At 44.9% G+C, this 19,870-nt stretch overlaps 1 protein-coding gene across 4 annotated transcripts in view; it reads left to right on the top strand.

Moving 5' to 3' along the window:
* fryl (furry homolog, like) overlaps positions 1–19,870 on the top strand; it is a 683,156-nt gene that overhangs the window by 296,373 nt on the left and 366,913 nt on the right. For all 4 annotated transcript variants that reach the window (XM_072496733.1, XM_072496730.1, XM_072496731.1 and 1 more), the window contains 2 exons: positions 10,727–10,806; positions 19,513–19,593. In XM_072496733.1, the coding sequence (XP_072352834.1) occupies positions 10,727–10,806; positions 19,513–19,593 (161 nt within the window). The remainder of the gene's footprint in view (positions 1–10,726; positions 10,807–19,512; positions 19,594–19,870) is intronic.

Raw genomic sequence — 19,870 nt, 5'->3', positions numbered from 1 at the left:
GCTCAGGATCGTACAATCGCTCATGAACATTTCTTTATTTACAACAAAAACGCAAACGAATGCTCTTTATTATAGAGTGTGGGGATCGGGGGCCTGGTCGGATCCGAAAATAGGGGATCTGATCCTATATACCGGGGTGCGAGCGTGGTAGGCTCTCCTTCTCCATTTTCTCAGACGCATAGTCTGCACGATGCAGCAGAGTATCGCCAATACCAATAAGGATTCTATCACGTAGGACAGGGAATACCAGGTTATAAATCTGTCACACCAAGATGGTGTGGTGTCGCTTGTGACCGGGCTCTGGGTACTGTGGGGAAGTGAATCATTAACGGCTGGGGGGGGCTTGAGGTCATGGGGTTCGCGTTCGCGCGCAACCAAATGTCCATTGTAACGGTGAACCATGCGAAGGATGTCCTCATGGTTCTTCTTCTTTCACTTCTCTTCACTTCTGTTCTCTTCTCCGGTCCTGGAGCTTCTGGAGTTCTGTGGAATCAAGCATCGTGTCTGTAACTATCTTGGTTTAACATCTTGTACGATAGTCTGTCTGTCCTTTAGTGCCAATTACTCCCTTTACAATTGGTCACTATGTGTGACTCCGTCATTTTTTTTCCCAAAAACCGAATTTCAGGACAAGACACACTTGCAAATAATGAACCAGTGCAAGCCGTCTCGCAGACTGTGCGATTTACCATCCAAATGTTTCAGGATGTAAATAGCATATGGTTGCCAACCTAAGGGTTACCTGAAACAAAACACAACTTTTTGAACCAAAACTTTCCAAAATGAGGTGCGTATGGGCCGCGACGGGTAAGAGTTGGATGCAGTCCCCGGGTAGGACGGTGACCAATGCCGTGTCTCCCCTACCTGAGCGTAGCTGACCAGAAGGGGGGGTTCCCAGGCAGGACGGGTCCCAAGCCGTTTCTCCACTGCCTGAGCAACCCGACAAGAACGGGCAAGAAATGTAGTCATCGTGGGGGGGTTGCCGTAGTGGTTCTTCCCTCGAACCAGAAGGGCAGTTATGAACGGGCGTGTGGTATCTGTCGACAGACGAGTTCCGCTGAACTGGCGTCTGGGACCTTAACAAGTCTCTGTGGGCAAGTCCTCAGAGGTTTCTGCTGAAAGGGCGTGGGGCCGTGGAAATTTTTTTCCCCTGTCTGACATACAACATTTAACAAACAACATAAAACATGCTGCAGGTTCCCTCAGAAAGGACGCCGTTTCTCCCAAGCGGTTCCTTTAAAACATCATCTGGACACCTCCGTTATCGGTTGCGAAAAGGGTCGCAAAGGGGTTCTCGTTTTGGGAGTCAGACTCAAGGTCGTCATCTTCTCCCGGATGCCAAACTCTTGAATGTATCAGGGCTGAAAGAGCCGCTTGGTATGATTTTGGATCGCTCTCGGTAGCATTGTGGATAGCACAATTGCTTCACAGCTCCAGGGTCCCAGATTCGATTCCGGCTTGGGTCACTGTCTGTGCGGAGTCTGCACATTCTCCCCGTGTGTGCGTGGGTTTCCTCCGGGTGCTCCGGTTTCCTCCCACAGTCCAAAGATGTGCAGGTTAGGTGGATTGGCCATGATAAATTGCCCTTAGTGTCCAAAATTGCCCTTAGTGTTGGGTGGGGTTACTGGGTTATGGGGATAGGGTGGAGGTGTTGACCTTGGGTAGGGTGCTCTTTCCAACAGCCGGTGCAGACTCGATGGGCCGAATGGCCTCCTTCTGCACTGTAAATTCTATGTAAATTCCGGACGAGTCTGGACTAGTTGTCTCTGTGCCAATAGGTGGTGTCTAGTTGTGTGGGGATGGAATTGGGGTCGTCATTGTGGGTCGGTTGTCGGTGGTGGGGATTGTTTAGGAAAGTGATCATGAAGGGTTCACTTGAATCGTGGTCAGATTGGCTGGGTGAGGGCCCTGTTGCATGGGGATAGTAGGGAGGCGTGCTGTGGCTGTCGTCCGCGTCACAGTCGCTGTCTCTGCTGCTGCAGTCTGTGGGCGTTCCGGGGTGGAGTGTATATTTAGGGGGTGGAGTCGAGGTCGAGTCCGTGGCTGGGCTGGACATGTTGGGGGATGGTAGGGTTACGTTGGCTGTGGGCGGGGTGTGGTGTGCTGCGCCGAGCATGATGTGGTGTGAGTGGTTAGACTGTGTTCCATATGCCTTCAGCTGGTTGATATGGAACCACGCAGTCTTTCCGTTGGGTTACTTTATCTTGTAGACGGAAGGGCTTACTTTGTCCGCAATGGAGTATGGACCTGAGTACTTTGGTGACAGGAATGTGCTGGGGTTGTATACGGAGAGCATGACTTGCTGTCCCACACTGTACTCAGTCGCATGCACTGTCTTGTTGAAACAAGCCTTGCTCTGTTTCTTTCTGGTGCCCAATTTCACTGTGGCTGCTAGCTGAGCCGTTTTAACATTATCCACTAATTGCTCTACTGCTTTCTCGTGTGTGAGGGCTGTCACTTCGGGGCTGGTCAAGTCTAAACCTAATAAAAATTCTGTGCCTTTCATGGGGCGTTCGGTCATGAGAGTGTGTGGGGTGTAACCTGTGGAAGTTGAAACTGTATTACGCAAAAACATCAGCGCAAAAGGGAGGACTGAGTCCCAAGTGGTGTTGTTTTGCTGGACCATTTTTCTGAGAGTGGATTTTAGGGTCCGATTCATGCGCTCCACGATACCACTCGACTGTGGGTGGTACGCTATGTGGATTTTTTGGGTGATGCCAAATATCGTGAGGACGTTCTGCATGACACGTCCCGTAAAATGGGAACCTTGGTCGGATTCAATGCTGCGGGGGAGTCCCCATCTTGTAAAGATGTGGTGGGTCAAAATCTTGGCTGTGGTCTTTGCCGTGTTTGTCCTGGATGGGAATGCTTCCACCCACTTTGTAAATGTGTCTATCACCACGAGTACATATTTATAACCATTCCTGCAAGGGGGCAATGGTCCTATAAAATCAATCTGGAGGCTAGTCCAGGGGCCATTAACGGTTCGGGTGTGGCTAAGCGCAGCCTTTTTGGCATATCTGTCCGGATTATTCTGGGCACAGATAAGACAATTCTCGATGTAGTGATTTACATCGTCTTTAAATTCGACCACCAACAAAGCTGCCTGAGGTGGGCCGTAGTGGGATCGCTTTCCTGATGTCCATGATCGTCATGGAACAAACAAATCAGTTGATTCCTGTCCTGTTCAGGAACCACACAAAGGGTGTCTTTAACACCATACCGTCATGTGTGGTCAGTGTTTTCTTAAACCTCTCGTAGGGTGCGGGATATTTTCCTTTTAAAATCTCCCTGAGATTGCTGTCCTGCTTCTGGGCCTCCACTAGACCCTCGATCTTAGTCTGTGAGACCTGAACTGCATTCACTGGTGCGCTTTCGGGGGGTGTCCAAAAATATCCATGCCTGGAACCTGCTTTAACCAGTGCGTCGGCTTTTACATTTCCAGGGGGGGAGGAACGATGGTGACTTCGAACTTTGACTATACCAAAAGTCCTGTTCTGTGCTCTCTCTAAAATGTGACGGCGTAATGGGGCTGAGGGAAAGGGTTTTCTGTCTGCAGAAACAAATCCTCTTGCTTTCCACAGGGGTAGGAATTCTGTAAGGCTGTTGCAGACATAGAGGCTGTCCGAGTATATGTCTGCTGGGCTGGGGAAGAAATCTGGGTGTTCCACTATATACGCGATGGCCGCAAGTTCTGCTGCGCCTAAGTGTCCTGGAAGTTTTATTGCTATTTCTTCTAGGGCGCATCCCTGCACATCCTCGACATATATACCGCAACCTGTTATGCGCTTCCCATCCAATATTGTGGAAGATCCATCCACATATATCCTTATGGGCTCACACGTGTCTGTGTGCTGGGGGCTCTGGGTTGAACTACCTATCTTTCTGGGGGGTGTTTTAGCAATAAAGGGGCCTGTGTTGTGGTGTGGAGAGATAATTTCACATTCATGGGGGGTTCCGGGGTACTGTAAGTTGTCGGCTAAAAAAGTGTGGGTCTTTGTCCGTTTCACAGTGATGTCCCGTCCCTGCAAAAGAAGGGTGCATCTGGCTGCTCTTATTTGACTGACTGTACCGTCCTTGAGTCGTCCGTCCAGTAAAAGTTGGGTGGGGGTGTGTTCTGTGAGGATTGTGATGGGGTTCAGTCCGGTAATGTACGAAAAATACTGAACTGCCCAAAATACTGCGAGCAGGTGCCTCTCACAGGCTGAAAATCCCTGCTCCACAGCATCTAAAATTCTGGAGGCCTAAGCTATGGGCCTTAACTGTTCGTGCCGTTCCTGGAGGAGCACGGCTGAAAGGGTGCGGTCTGTGGTTGCTACCTTTAGAGCGTAAGGGGAATGCGGGTCTGGAACTTGTAGTGCGGGGGCTGCTTTGAGTGCCTGTTTTAAAGAGTCCATAGCATCCGTATGCTGCGGAAGCCATTCCCAGGGGGCCCCTTTCTTCAGGAGGTCTGAGAGGGGTGCTGCCTTGCTGGCGAAACCGTCAATGTGGTTTCGGCAGTAGCCAACCAGTCCTAAAAACGACCGGAGGGCTGAAACGTTCTGGGGAAGGGGCAATTTAGCAATCGAGTCAATCCTTTTATGCTCGATCTCGCGTTTACCATGTGTGATAATTGTACCCAAATATATCACCTTGTGTTCCAAAATCTGGGCCTTTTTGGGGTTAACTTTACAACCAATTGAGTGTAAGAGTTCCAGGAGTTCGGACAGAAGCTCGATGTGCTCTTCCTTGGTGTCTGTCTGCAATAGTTGGTGTCTGTCCGCAGTAGTAGGTCGTCTACGTACTGGACGAGACATTCGGGACAAGAGAATTTGGCGAAACCATTTGCCAGCTGTTGGTGGAAAATGGAGGGGGAGTTGTGGAATCCTTGTGGCAGGCATGTCCACGTGTACTGCTGGTTTTTAAAGGTGAAGGCAAATTTGTACTGGTATGCCTGTGCCAATGGAATGGACCAGAATCCATTACTGACATCCAAAACTGTAAAGAATCAGGAATTGAGTCCCTGCTTGAGCATGGCCTCGGGACTTGTTGCTGCTGTGGGGGCTGCTGCGGGGGTGATTTTGTTGAGTTCCCGGTAATCGATGGTCAGTCGCCATGATCCATCGGGCTTTCTCACTGGCCACATCGGGGCATTATTAGTGGAGGCTACTGACCTAAGTACGCCCTGCTCTAATACGCTTTTGATTACTTTTGCGATTTTGCCCTCTGCCTCTTGGGGAAATCCATATTGTTTTTGGGGTCTCGGGTCAGGTCCTGTGATCTGTACGGTGCCAGTCATCCGACCACAGTCGTGGTTGTAGGTCGCGAATGCTGTCCTGTTCTTTTGCAGAACTGCCGTAACCTGCTTATCTGTACTAAGCATGGTCGGGTTGAACCAAAATTCGCCTACTGCGCTAATTTTGTTCACGTATTCACCTATGTTGAGCGTTGCGGGGGCTCTTGCAGATTTTGCCATTTTCCAGACACCCTGGTTGACTGGATCAAATGATAAGTTGTGGGAATTCATAAAATCGATTCCAGAATGTGTTCTGCTGTGTGGGGCAGATCGACTAAGACTACGGAGTGCTTGGTGTTGATGGTGCCGATTTGAACGGGTACAGGGGATGTGATGTATCCCTGCTGTGAGTGGTCTGTAAAGCCGCTGAGGGTGATGGTGGCTGTAGTGGGCCATGTGTCTTTTTGAAACAGGGTGGAGGAATTTATTGTGGTGCGGGACCCTCCTGTGTCCCATAGAAATTCGATGGGCTGTCCCCGAGTTTTTGCTGTAAGTACCGGTCGTCCGGACCTATCCCAAAGGGTGTCGCAGACCCAACTGGGGGAGCCCGTACACCGTCAGTCCGTTCCGGTCAGGTCCGTCTGATCTGAACGGGCGCTAACACTGTGAATTGGCTCTGTCTTCTTCTTCCTCAGAGTGCCCGTCTGCTGGGCTCTCTGTGGCTTTCGTGGGGCATTGCACTCTCTTGCAAAGTGTCCCAACTGTCCACAGTTGTAACACTCCTGTGACTTTTGTGGGGGGCTGTTCTTTCCTTCATTCACCCATGCGGGTTTCTGGTGTGTTGTAACTGCCTGTATATCTGCGTCGGCCTGCTTTTCCTCGGGAATTTTAACTGCGGGTTTGTTTTGTACAGATTGCTCCCAGGTGCGGGACAATCTCTTTACTACCCACTTCTCGTTATGAGCCTCCTCTGAGGGATCATAATTGCCGCACGCTTTTTGTCCTGTTTCTGTGGCATGGGAGATAAGGGTGCGGGTCCATTTGGCCATGTTGTCTGGGGACAAATGGGCACGGTCTACTTCTCCAAAGACTGCTGCAAAGTGGATCCACAGGCGTCCAGCAAACGCTGTGGGGTGCTCGGCTTTCTTTTGCCTGCATTTGTTGAGGCCATCTACGGGGTCACCCCGGTTATACCCGATCGCATCCAGAATCGCGGTATGCATTTCTGCAAGGGTGCCTCCTCCTACATTCTGTGGGTCGGGAAGGGCTGCTGCGCCTGAAGGATCTAAACTTAAAACTGTGAGCTTTACATGCTGTCGCTCATCCAGGCCGTACATGCTCGCCTGTTGTTTTACTCTGGCAAAGAAATGGTGGGGGTCTGAGGTGGGGAGGAACGGTGTGATTTTCTCACACGCGTCCCGTAATTGGGTCACTGTTAAGGAGGTGGTATCCAAAAAGTCCGTGTCGTCTGCTGTGACTGTGCGGTGGGTGATTACAGGGTTCATTGGAGCCTGAACTATCTGCTCTGTGGGGGGTTGGGGCGCTTTCCTCTTCTGTGGCTTTCCCTGCGCACATGTTCCCTGAACATATCTTGCGCTGTCTCATTTAATTCTTCCCAATCAGGGCCGTCTTCCTTATCTAATTTTGCTCCAAAGTTTTCTTGGAATCCTTTCTGGACTGAAAGCAGAGATTGCAGTTCTGCAATCTGCTTCCGGCACTTTGCGTGGTCTAGTGAGCTTTGTCTTTGCTCTGTGGTGGCGGCGTGGATTGCTCTTAACGCTGCCTTCAGGTCACTACACTGCCTCTGCAATGTCTCTACCTGCTTCTCGGTTTCTTCACGTACCAGGACTGCCTCCTTAACTCTAAGTTCTCTTTTTCTACCTCGCTTACATCGACCGTACTCATTTGATGTATGCCTTCTACTTCTTTCCGGAGCGTCCTAACAACCTCCTCTGTGCCTCGCAACTGTGCCAAGCAGGACACGATTGCCATCGGCTTGCGAGCTATCCCTAATCTCTTCTTGTGGATCTCGCTCAGGGTCTCCCACCAAATATGTCCTATACTCCAGGGGCCTGATTCCTCGTTGTCACAGAATTCACTCCAAAGGGGCCATCCTTTCCCTTTGAGGTACTTCCTGATTTCTTCCTCCCAAATGGGACATTGTCCCACTCTACTGCTGCTAGTCGCTGCGACCGCAAATTCCTCTGGGTTCATGAGGCGTTGCATTGCCTGCATTGCCATCTTTCCTATCCGAATGCTGCTCATCAAATTTGGGACAGGGGTATTAAGGCGGTGCTGTAAGTACGGGTACGGCTTTCGCTATTTTCCGAAGTACAAACTCCCGATAGTTTTGTCGCAACAAAAAATCTATCAGTTTTACCTTATCGCCCTGTTAGTTACGCATGCATACACACACTTCCGAATTATGAGTATTGATCAGAACTGCTTAAACCCTTGTGGTTTTCTGTTCTCAATTGGATCTTTAATTCAAATGCTTGGGTTCTCCCGGAGTGGTTATGCCACTTCGGGTCCCGTCAGGATGTCGCAAAATAATGTTGCTACCTTTCCGCTTGGTTCAATTGCTCTGTTTTATTACCTTTGCTCTCGAGTCACCAGGTATCTTTATGATACCTCCACGAGGTTCAAGTCCGAGTAATGATCAATAACTCAATATACCGATTAGTAAGATTCAAATCAAAGCACATTTATTATACACAGTAATCGCTACTCATGCACAAATTCTACGTCTAAGCTACTTCTACAACTAACAGGCCTATACTTAACTTCGGACTGGTCCACCAGGCCCACCAGGTCAGGGGAACAAATGGGCTTTCGTTCGGGTTCTGAGTCTGCGGGATTCGAAGTTGGTACGGATTGGTAGCTAGGAGCGCCTATCTCGTAGCGAGTGTTGAATTCTTTCCGGTGGTCACTGCACCGGTCATGGTCAATGTTGGTTGGTGTTGCTGGGTGACACGGGCAGGACGAAGAGAGAGAGATTTGAACTTGGGGCTTAACTCTTCTAGTCCCCAGGGGCTTCCCGCCTTTCGGGGCCGACCCTGTACCTGGTCCCAAGTGATTGGACTTTGTCCCAATCGCTTGGTTCGATTTCTCCAATACTGGAGCGGTTCCCTGATCGATGGGCGGTCTTGAGGTGTTTGTTCACCTCCTTTGTGTTGGCTCCTGCTGGCACCGGGGAGTCTGGCTTTGCTTTGTGTGTCCCAAATGTTACTTATTGTTCCCGGGGATTGCTCATCAGTATGCAGATGGCTGCTACCTTGTTATGCTGATGGTCGCTGGTAATGATGTTGTCTGGCCTTTTCAGAGGTAAATACACAGCAAACCTGCACCTGCTGGTTTCTGTCTGTGTTGGCTCACTTTCCCATCAGCATTTGCCGTTCGCCATTTTAAATCGGGAGCTGGCCAATTTAGGTGGCTACACAATGTTTCCTTGGTGGCTTTTCATTACCCTTCATAAACTTCAAGTCATCCAAAACTCATCTGCGTATATCTTATCCCACACTAAATAACCCACAAGTCTTTGCCTGCCCTGGACTTAAGCTCTGGTCTTGCTTCCTAAACCTCTTTACATCTCCCTCCCTCCTTTAAGACTCTTCATAAAACCCTGAATAAGATTTTAGTCAATCCTTTTAATATTTTCCACTTGGTGTCAATTTTTCTATGAAGCATTTTAGGTTGTTTTTCCACGATGAAGGTATTATGTAAATTTAAGTTGTTGCTTCCTTACTGGAAGCACGTGGACAGCACGGTAACACAGTTGCTTCACAGCTCCAGGGTCCCAGGTTCCATTCCATGCTTGGGTCACTGTCTGTGCGGAGTCTGCACGTTCTCCCTGTGTCTGCGTGGGTTTCCTCCGGGTGCTCCGGTTTCCTCCCATAGTCCAAAGATGTGCAGGTTAGGTGGATTGGTCATGCTAAATTGCCCTTAGTGGGTTACAGGGATAGGGTGGAGCCATGGGCTTGGGTACGGTGCTCTTTCCAAGGTCCTGTGCAGACTCTGTGGGCTGAATGGCCTCCTTCTGCACTGTAAATTCTATGATACCCGTAGTGTTCATCATAAACGTTGCACCTCACTTTTTGTTTTCTCTTTTAAAAAAATGTTTTAGAGTACCCAATTCGTTTTTCCAATTAAGGGACAATTTAGTGTCGCCAATCCACCTATCCTGCACATTTTTGGGTTGTGGGGGCGAAACCCAAGCAAACACGGGGAGAATGTGCAAACTCCACACAGTCAGTGACCCAGAGCCGGGATCAAACCTGGGACCTCGGCGCCGCGAGGCTGCAGGGCTAACCCATGGTGCCACCGTGCTGCCCTCCCTCACTTTTTGTTTTCGCAAAATTATACACCAACCCAAGGAATGATTATGGATATTTTAATTTTTCATCCAAATTATTTTTTAAGAATGGCCAAAATTTTGAAAATTATATCAATGATCACCATGATAACCAACCTTGTCAACTTAATGGGAAGTCTTTGCCACATTGCAAAACAGCTTGTAAGTTTTCATGTTTTCCAATCATGTGTTTTTAGTGTATCAATCTCTCATTTATTTTCAAAATATGTGTACAATACATACTGATTAAACGCAGAAGTAATACAATACTTTTACAGGCAGAATCCTGCGGTGAGTAACTTACCTCCTGATTCCCCAAAGCCTGTCCACCGTCTACAAAGCAGAAGTCAGGAATATGATGGAATATTCTCCACTTGCCTGAATATGTACAGTTCCAACAACTCTGAAGAAGCTTTCCAGCATCCAGGACAAAGCAGCCCGCTTGGTTGACACCCCATCCACAAACATTCCCTCCCTCCTTCACTGACGCACAGTGGCAGCAGTGAGTACCACCTACAATGCATTGCACGAACTCCCCACTCTTCTTAAAAGGAACCTTCCAAACTCACAACCTCTACAAACAGAAGGTCGAGGGCAGCGGATGCATGGCAAAACCATCACCTGGAAGTTGTCCTCAAAACCACTCGCTATGCTGACTTTTGAAATATAACTACAATTCCTTCACTGTCACTGAGCCCAAAACCTGGAACTCCCTCTCTAACAGTACTGTGGGTGGTACCTGCATCACATGTACTGCAGCGGTTCAAGAAGGCAGTTTACCACCACTTCCTCGAGGGCAATTAGGGTTGATCAATAATGCTGATCCATCTAACGATGCCCACATACCATGAAGAAAGAAAAAAGTGCCTTTTATTTCCGTCTACATTTGAAGTAGAAAGGTCTAAAATTCTGGTGTTCAGAAGAGGTGGGGGGGAATTTATATTATTTTTTTTGAGCAAATGTGAGGGATTGGGAAGGAGTAGGTGGTTTTATTGTTGCATAGTCTTGAACTCATTGAAGCTGAGAAGTTACGTTTGTAGGGGAATGAAGCAAGTACATTTTCACCATATCTGTGTAACAGAAAAACATGCTGCCTGGATTACCTGCAGTTTAGAAACATGCATTCCAATAACAATGCTGATGTGTTGATTGCTTTACAGATTCCTCTTCATCCAGTGCCAGATGCTTTAGTACATGAAGTTCTGAACTTGGCTTTTAAGCACTTTAAACACAGGGAAGGGTAAGTTGGCTCTCTGCCTTCACAGTAAATGTTTTATGTATAAAAATGTGAGGTTGCTTGCTGAAATGTAATGCTTCGCCAATATTCTATGTCAAACTCTCATTACCCAAGCAAGGTCAATTATTCTTTAACTAACCTGTGAAATTCTGTAGTGAACAATGTTCCCTGAGTTAATACTCGTTCAATTATGATGCCATTTACTGGTTAACAAAATATTTGAAGGAGGCCCTTCTCAGGGAAGTAAATTAGAGAACAATACTGAATTATGAAAGGAGATTGGAAGGTGGGCAATAAAATTTGGTGCAAAAGATGGACTAAAATAAGGTTTTTATAAGTCGAGAGAGGTGGAAAGACAAAGAGTTTTAAATAGTTCTGGAGAGTATGACTGAAATAGCTGAGTCTCTGTGACCGATGGTAAAGGAATGCTGGAACTGGTGGACCAGCAATTGTGGCTGATTTGGGACTTGAGGACATTTCAATGATGGGGTGAGCCAGGCCTCAGGAGGGATTTATGGACAAATATATTGTAAACTTTATTAAGAACAAAAAATGCTGGAAAGACTCAGCAGGTCAGTCAGCATCAGTGCAGAGAAACAGTTATTTAAATGGAGAGAGATTGCAGAACTCAGTGGTATGGAGGGAGGGATCTGGGTGTCCTGGTACATCAATCACAAGATGTTTGCATGCAGAGCAAGTAATTAGGAAAGCAAATGGAATGTTGTTGCTTATTGCAAGAGGAATAAAATATATAAGTAGGGATGATTTGCTATAGTTGTAAAGGGAGTTGGTGAGAACACATCTAGAGTACTGTGTTCAGTTTCGATCTCCTTGTTTAAGCAGTTTGCAGGCCTTGTTAAAAGTAGTTCAGAGGAGATCCACTTGACTGATACCTGGGATGGGGGTTTCATTACAACGAAAGGCTGGACCAATATCTATTGGAGTTTAAAAGAATGAGAGGTGATCTTATTGAAACATATAAGATGCTGAGGGCATTTGACAGGTTGAATGCTGAAATGGTGCTTCCCCTCGTGGAAAAGACTAGAACTGTGAGACACAGTTTAAAAATAAGGGGTGTCCCATTTAAGACTCGGATGAGAAGAATTTATTTCTCTCAAAGGCCCTTGAATCTTTGGAACTATCTACTTTCTTCCCCAGAGAGCGGTGGAGGCAGGGTGAATGGATATTTTTAAGATGTGGAGATGCCGGCGTTGGACTGGGGTGAGCACAGTAAGAAGTCTTACAACACCAGGTTAAAGTCCAACAGGTTTGTTTCAAACACTAGCTTTCGGAGCACTGCTCCTTCCTCGGGTGAATGAAGAGGTATGTCCAGAAACATATACGTATGGAACATACCTCTTCATTCACCTGAGGAAGGAGCAGTGCTCTGAAAGCTAGTGTTTGAAACAAACCTTTTGGACTTTAACCTGGTGTTAAGAATATTTTTAAGGCAGAGGTAGGAAGATTCTTGGCTAACGAGGGCGTTAGAGGTTTTCGAGGGTAGGTGGAATGTGACATTGAGGCTGCAATCGGACCGGCCATGATATTGAATGGTGGAGCAGGCTCAAGGGTCGAATGGCCAACTCCTAATTCATGTGTTTGTATAATATTGGTTCATTGAATACTGCAGGATCAGTGCCATGTCAATTTATTGGGCTGAATAGCCTTTTTCTGTGCTGCAACAATTCTATGATTAATTTCGATGCTGGAAATCTGAAATAAAAACAAAAAGTGCTGGAAAGCCTCAGCATCTGCAGGGAGAAACATTTCTGGTCGAGTGAGTTTTCATCAGAAAGACCACTTAACCTGAGACATTAATTCCATTTTTCTTCTTACCTATTTTTTCACTGTTTGTGAGTATCCTTTTATATGAAAAGTGTTTTGTGGTTAATGATTGAGTAAGACTTTTTCCCTAGGTTATTGGCTCTTAATTCTACTTTTCTAGTGTTTGGAGGTTGTACGGTTGCCAGACCATGATTAAAGGTTTTGTTCTTAGAATCAGGTTTTTTTTAAAATTTAGAGTACCCAATTCATTTTTTTTCCAATTAAGGGACAATTTAGCGTGGCCAATGCACCTACACTGCACATCTTTGGGTTGTGGGGATGAAACCCACGCAAACACTGGGTGAATGTGCAAACTCCACACGGACAGTGACCCAGAGCCGGGATCGAACCTGGGACCTCGGCGCCGTGAGGCAGCAGGGCTAACCCACTGCGCCACCGTGCTGCCCTCTGTTCTTAGAATCAAACAGAATATCTTGAAACAATATTTGAAGTTCTGAAATTATTACCATACACCTGAGCAGATTAAAGATCTGTTATGCCACTAGTTAACCCACTTGCTGTTATAAATATCACATTTTAGCTGTGACAGATCTGCATCAGGCAGGTTGTCCTGTGCTTGTCAGTTTTGTTTGTAATGTGATGTAAACAGACTTAATTTGATAAGAGCTGGTGGGAAACATTCAGATGTGCAGCAGACTGGGCGGCATGTGAAATATGCTGTTCCTGTTACATTAGCACTTGGGTGCAAATTCAATTCAGACATTTAATTGGGCTGCATATTTATATTTTGAAACCGTTAAATGTTCTCAGTACAAATAAATAAATAATTTCTACAGTCACTAAACCTCATTTCTCTTTTTTGTTATTTTCTAGCCTCCTTTCCTGAGCATTACATTTCAGGCGAAAATTGTGAATGTGCCCATTTCCTAGCAGGAATTAGCCATTAGCAGTCAGGAATGAGAATTCTGACTGAATTGTTTTGCCCCCACTCTATGGGGTGCATGATTCACTTAATTTGAAATATTTCTCCCCAGTGGAATATACTGAGAATATTCCAATGACCTGTTTTGATTCTCAACACATTTTCTGTGATGGTCCCAACACTGACCCTTGCTTGAAAATGTTAGTTACATCCTACCAATTTGGGTACGTGCCCATTATCCCCACTCTATCTCCCGACACTCAGCTAATTTTCTAACCACATCAATAATTTACCTTCGATTTCATGAGCATCAACTTTAGTTATTAAGCCTCCTTTGAAGAACTTGATCAAATGCCTTATGGAAGTCTATGAAAATAACATCCATTGACATCCTTTATGTGAGTCACTTTTTCAAAAATGTTTATCAGGTTTATCAAACAAGGCCTATTTATTCCATCTCAATCTGTATAGCTCGCTCTGCTCAACTGAAAAGTTTCACGTCAGTCGCTCGCCCCCTCTTTTCTGGACAACAGATGTTAGGCTAACCGGTCTGTAATTCCCTGGTTTCCCCTCTTATATAGCAGGGTGACATTTGCAATTTTTCAATCTGAATAAGTGGTTCCAGGAGCAAGGAACATTGGAATATTAGGACACCTGTAAACTTTGTGTTGATTTTGATATTCCTTGTAAGTTTGCTTTCATAGTCCCTTTTTGAAGCTCTCTTAGATATTTAGCCACTGTTCTTTGTATTTTTACATTTCATCAGGATCTTTTTAAATTTTTATACCTTGTCTTTGTTTTATTTTCTCTCTTTGTTCCTGACTTTTGTTTGACAAATATTCTTGTCCCTTAGTGATATAAATTGTATCATGTTAAATTCTTCTTTGAACACCTTTGATCTGTCATTTTGCCCATTATCAATTTTGCCCAGTTTACTGTGGACTTGTCTCTGTCTCATCAAAGTCAGCCTTACCTAAAACTTCAATGTTGGAACTGTTTCATGTTTCTCCTTGTACTGAACTTGATCATGTTATGATCACTGTGCGATACATGTTCATGCATCATTAGACTGCTAACTAAATTTGGCTCGTAACTCATTCCTAAACCTATAATGAATGGCTGATCCCCATATTGCTTCCAAGACATATTGCTGAAACCATACTGGAGGACTCTTAATAAATTCAATACCTTCCTGAAATATACTACTTTGCTTATGCCAGTTTATATGAAAGCTAACCCCCCCGCCCCCCCCCCCCCCCAATTAAAACCACTTTGCCATTGCTATATGCTTGTCTAACATCTGTATTTATACAATCTGCTACTTCCCAGCTGTTATCAGAAGGCATATTCACAAATCCCACCACAGCCTTAATTCCTTTTAAATATCATAATACTACTCATTAATTCGCCACTGCCTGCTTACCTCTTGTTATATCCTCTCATTATTGAAGCAATTTTCTCCCTAATCATGAAAACTAATCACTAAAAGGAATAAAAGAATGACGAGGGTAAGAGTAGAGCCAGTCAAGGACAGTAGTGGGAAGTTGTGCGTGGAGTCCAAGGAGATAGGAGAGGTGCTAAATGAATATTTTTCGTCAGTATTCACACAAGAAAAGGACAATGTTGTCGAGGGGAATACTGAGATACAGGCCACTAGACTAGAAGGGCTTGAGGTTCATGAGGAGGTGTTAGCAATTCTGGAAAGTGTGAAAATAGATAAGTCCCCTGGGCCAGATGGGATTTATCCTAGGATTCTCTGGGAAGCTAGGGAGGAGATTGCTGAGCCTTTGGCTTTGATCTTTAAGTCATCTTTGTCTACAGGAATAGTGCCAGAAGACTGGTGGATAGCAAATGTTGTCCCCTTGATCAAGAAGGGAGCAGAGACAACTCCGGTAACTATAGACCAGTGAGCCTTACTTCTGTTGTGGGCAAAGTCTTGGAAAGGTTTATAAGAGATAGGATGTATTCTTGATTTCTCGAGGAATTAAGGGCTATGGAGAGAGAGCGGGTAAATGGAGTTGAAATCAGCCATGATTGAATGATGGTGTGGACTCGATGGGCCGAATGGCCTTACTTCCGCTCCTATGTCTTATGGTCTTATAATCACCTGGAAAGGAATAATTTGATTAGAGATAGTCAACACGGTTTTGTGAAGGGTAGGTCGTGCCTCACAAACTTTATTGAGTTCTTTGAGAAGGTGACCAAACAGGTAGATGAGGGTAAAGCAGTTGATGTGGTGTATATGGATTTCAGTAAAGCGTTTGATAAGGTTCCCCACGGTAGGCTACTGCAGAAAATACGGAGGCATGGGATTCAGGGTGATTTAGCAGTTTGGATCAGAAATTGGCTAGCTGGGAGAAGACAAAGGGTGGTGGTTGATGGGAAATGTTCAGACTGGAGTCCAGTTACTCGTGGTGTACCACAAGGATCTGTTTTGGGGCCACTGCTGTTTGTCATTTTTATAAATGACCTGGAGGAGGGCGTAGAAGGATGGGTGAGTAAATTTGCAGATGACACTAAAGTCGGTGGGGTTGTGGACAGTGCGGAAGGATGTTACAAGTTACAGAGGGACATAGATAAGCTGCAGCGCTGGGCTGAGAGGTGGCAAATGGAGTTTAATGCAGAAAAGTGTGAGGTGATTCATTTTGGAAGGAATAACAGGAAGACAGAGTACTGGTTAATGGTAAGATTCTTGGCAGTATGGATGAGCAGAGAGATCTAGATCCCTGAAAGTTGCCACCCAGGTTGAGAGGGCTGTTAAGAAGGCGTACGGTGTGTTAGCTTTTATTGGTAGAGGGATTGAGTTTCGGAGCCATGAGGTCATGTTGCAGCTGTACAAAACTCTGGTGCGGCCGCATTTGGAGTATTGCGTGCAATTCTGGCCGCCGCATTACAGGAAGGATGTGGAAGCATTGGAAAGGGTGCAGAGGAGATTTACCAGAATGTTGCCTGGTATGGAGGGAAGATCTTATGAGGGAAGGCTGAGGGACTTGAGGCTATTTTCGTTAGCGAGTAGAAGGTTAAGAGGTGACTTAATTGAGGCATACAAGATGATCAGAGGATTGGATAGGGTGGACAGTGAGAGCCTTTTTCCTCGGATTGTGATTTCTAGCACGAGGGGACATAGCTTTAAATTGAGGGGTGATAGATATAGGACAGATGTCAGAGGTAGGTTCTTTACTCAGAGAGTAGTAAGAGCGTGGAATGCCCTGCCTGCAACAGTAGTGGACTCGCCAACATTAAGGGCATTCAAATGGTAATTGGATAGACATATGGACGATAAGGGAATCGTGTAAATGGGCTTTAGAGTGGTTTCACAGGTTGGCGCAACATCGAGGGCCAAAGGGCCTGTAATGCGCTGTAATGATCTATGTTCTAAAACTACTCTACTCCCTCTATTATTTTCTTATCTTTCATTTGGACCTTGTATCTTAGTACATTTAATTTTGAAACCATTTTGCAATCCTGTCTCAATAATGTTTACCACAGCATACCCTTCACGTTGAACTTGTGCCTACAGTCATTCAATTCTTCCTTATGTTCTGTGCATTTATATGACGAATACTTATTTGGGCCACCTACCCTAATCTATAGTCCTGCTCTAATGTTTTATCTTTCCACTGACCATATCGTTTATTAAAAAAGTAAAAAATATATACAAGACCAAACGGTACAAACACTAATTTTGTGTTGGAGAAACAGGGTACCCTCCCCTCAGTACCAATGTACGGGAAGGGGGGGGTGGATACTCTGATTATTAAAACAGTTCACAACACATTTCTGCAAAAAACAAATGGCACAGCACTAAATTTTGCGCTGGAGAGACCAGATACCCTCGGCTCTGTACCAATGGAAGGGAAAGGAAGGAAGTGATGGGGAAAGGAGGGTGGTGGGGAGGGAGGGAGTCGGGGTGCTGGTGGAGTGGGGACCCAATAGGGCACTGCCTGAACTATCTACGGAGGCAGAAAAATAAAAGAACCTTCTGAATGTTGCCCATATCTTGCTGCATTTCGGCATGGACTGCTTCAGTATCAGAGTCGCAAATGGTACTGAATACTGTGCAATCAGCAGTGAACACCCTCACTGCTAATCTCCTGATGGAGGGAAGGTTATTGATGAAGTAGCTAAGATCAATGGACCTTGGACAGTACCTGAGGAACTCCTACAGGATCCTCTGTGGGATTGAGATGATATGCCTCGAACAACCACAACCATCTTCATTTTTGCTAGATATGGCTAAAACCTGTGGAGAGCTTTCCCCCTGGTTTTCATAGACATCAACTTTACCAGGGCTTCTTGATGTTACACTCTGTCAAATGCTGATGTCAAGGGCAGTCACTACCACTTCACCTGAGTTCAGCTCATTTGTTCTTTATTGGAACAAGGTCAAGAGTCGAGTGGCCCTGGTAGAACCCAAACTGAACATTACTGAGCAGGGTAGTGCTATGTAAGTGCTGCTTGATAGCATTGTTGTTGACACTTTCCATCACTTTGATGATCAAGAGAAGGCTAATGGGGTGACAATTGGTCGGATTGATGGAACCTGGGCAATTTTCTACATTATCTGGACAATACTATGTTGCAACTGTACAGTACTATTACCAGAATGTTATCAGGGCCAATAGCTTATGCAGTGCCTTCACCCATTTCTTGATGTCATGGGGAGTAAATCAAATTGGCTAAAGATTGACCTCAGAAGGAGGCAGAGGTAAAGGAAGGCTTTCAAAATGGAAAGATGTGTTTTCTATTCGAGTTGCTGTTCGTCACTATGCATAAATAATATGGACTTGGAAATTAAGGAAATCTACTAAAAATGTGTTGATTGCACCCAATTTGGCTGACGGGCAAATTCCAATTCAAGCTCGTGATATACAACAGACAAGTGTTTAGACTAACAAGATGGGAAAAGAGGTGACAGGTGCAATTCATTGACAGAAGGTGAAGTATTGGATTTGGAACAGAAGCAAACATTCAATAGTGAAATTTTAAATGTTACCAAATATGAGCAATAGCAATTATGAAGAAACTTGAAATATGGCATCTTTCAGTAAACTTTAATAAGTTAAACGGTGTTAGATTGTTTTGATTTGTCAGCAGAACAGTAGTGCGAAGGGATAATTCAAGAAAATTTGGAAAGGAATTGAAGGGCAGGCTTAGCATATTGTATCGTGAGGCGGTCTGGGAATACATGTTGTATATTCTTGGATTTATCTATTGCATCCAATGTATTTTTAAAACTTTGCTAAAAGGAATGAAATGTGGTTGCATGAAACATAGCTAACCAAAACATTTTCAACTTGACGTTTTGGCAAGAGAAAGGAACAAAGAATAATTTGAAAAAGAGCACTGATGTCAAAATGTTTTGGAAACTTGTGTACTTACCTAGATTTGAGGATTGTAATGTGGACACTGCAATCTCAAACTTGTCCATCGATATAGTTAAAAAGCAAAACATCAAAAATTATGAATGTAATGCAAATGAGGTCTGTAGCTGTGCCAAGCTCAAGACTGTGACAATGGTGTAATGTTTTGGAGATTCTTCTGTGATTCACATGACTGAACAATGCATTTATTGTTTAAAAATAAAAACAAGTGGATTTTCTTCACTTGTGAGTAATGATTTTCTGTTTTGCCTTTCAACAAAAAAATGCTTTTCAAATTTGGACTGCTGATTTATTTTCACTTAATTAAATTTCTGGGTAAACCATATACAACTTGGGATATTGTCTTTTACAGGAACCTGAGGCAATTGAATTATATGCTTTTTAGCTACAGCTTTTGATTTGTGCAACATCCTTTACATGACGTGTTCAGTTGAAATAGTGTATTCCTATCGGATGCAAAAGAACTGTCTTGTATCTTTTGCTTTGTTTCATGGGATTCTGATTGGGATTAATTTTGATTTTGATCTTGTTTAAATTTGGTCCAGCTCGGCATTTTAAAATATTTTACTCTGATCATACATTTTTATCTCATCGGCCTTCTGTTCTTGATTTTTGCAGGTATTCAGGACCCAACACTGGGAATATGCACATTATTGCAGATTTGTATGCAGAGGTGATTGGAGTTCTTGCACAATCTAAGTAAGGAGATAAATTATTTCATCAATATGTAACCTTTTTTGCATTCTTTAGGCATTGTCCAGATACTAATCTCTTACCATGCCCAGGACAACTCCCATAATAGAACTGCAGAATTGTTACAGTGCAGAAAGAGGCCATTTGGCCTGTCATGTCTGTGCCAATTTTCTGCAGTCTCACTTACCTGGCATTACCCTGTAGCCATACTGGGTTATTTTCTATTCAGGTAATTTACAATTCCCTATTGAAAGTCTCAATTGAATCAGTCTCATCACACTTT

This window comes from Scyliorhinus torazame, chromosome 3 (genome assembly GCF_047496885.1).
Source record: "Scyliorhinus torazame isolate Kashiwa2021f chromosome 3, sScyTor2.1, whole genome shotgun sequence".
Classification (NCBI taxonomy): domain Eukaryota; kingdom Metazoa; phylum Chordata; class Chondrichthyes; order Carcharhiniformes; family Scyliorhinidae; genus Scyliorhinus; species Scyliorhinus torazame.
This window is presented reverse-complemented; position numbering and strand designations above follow the sequence as displayed.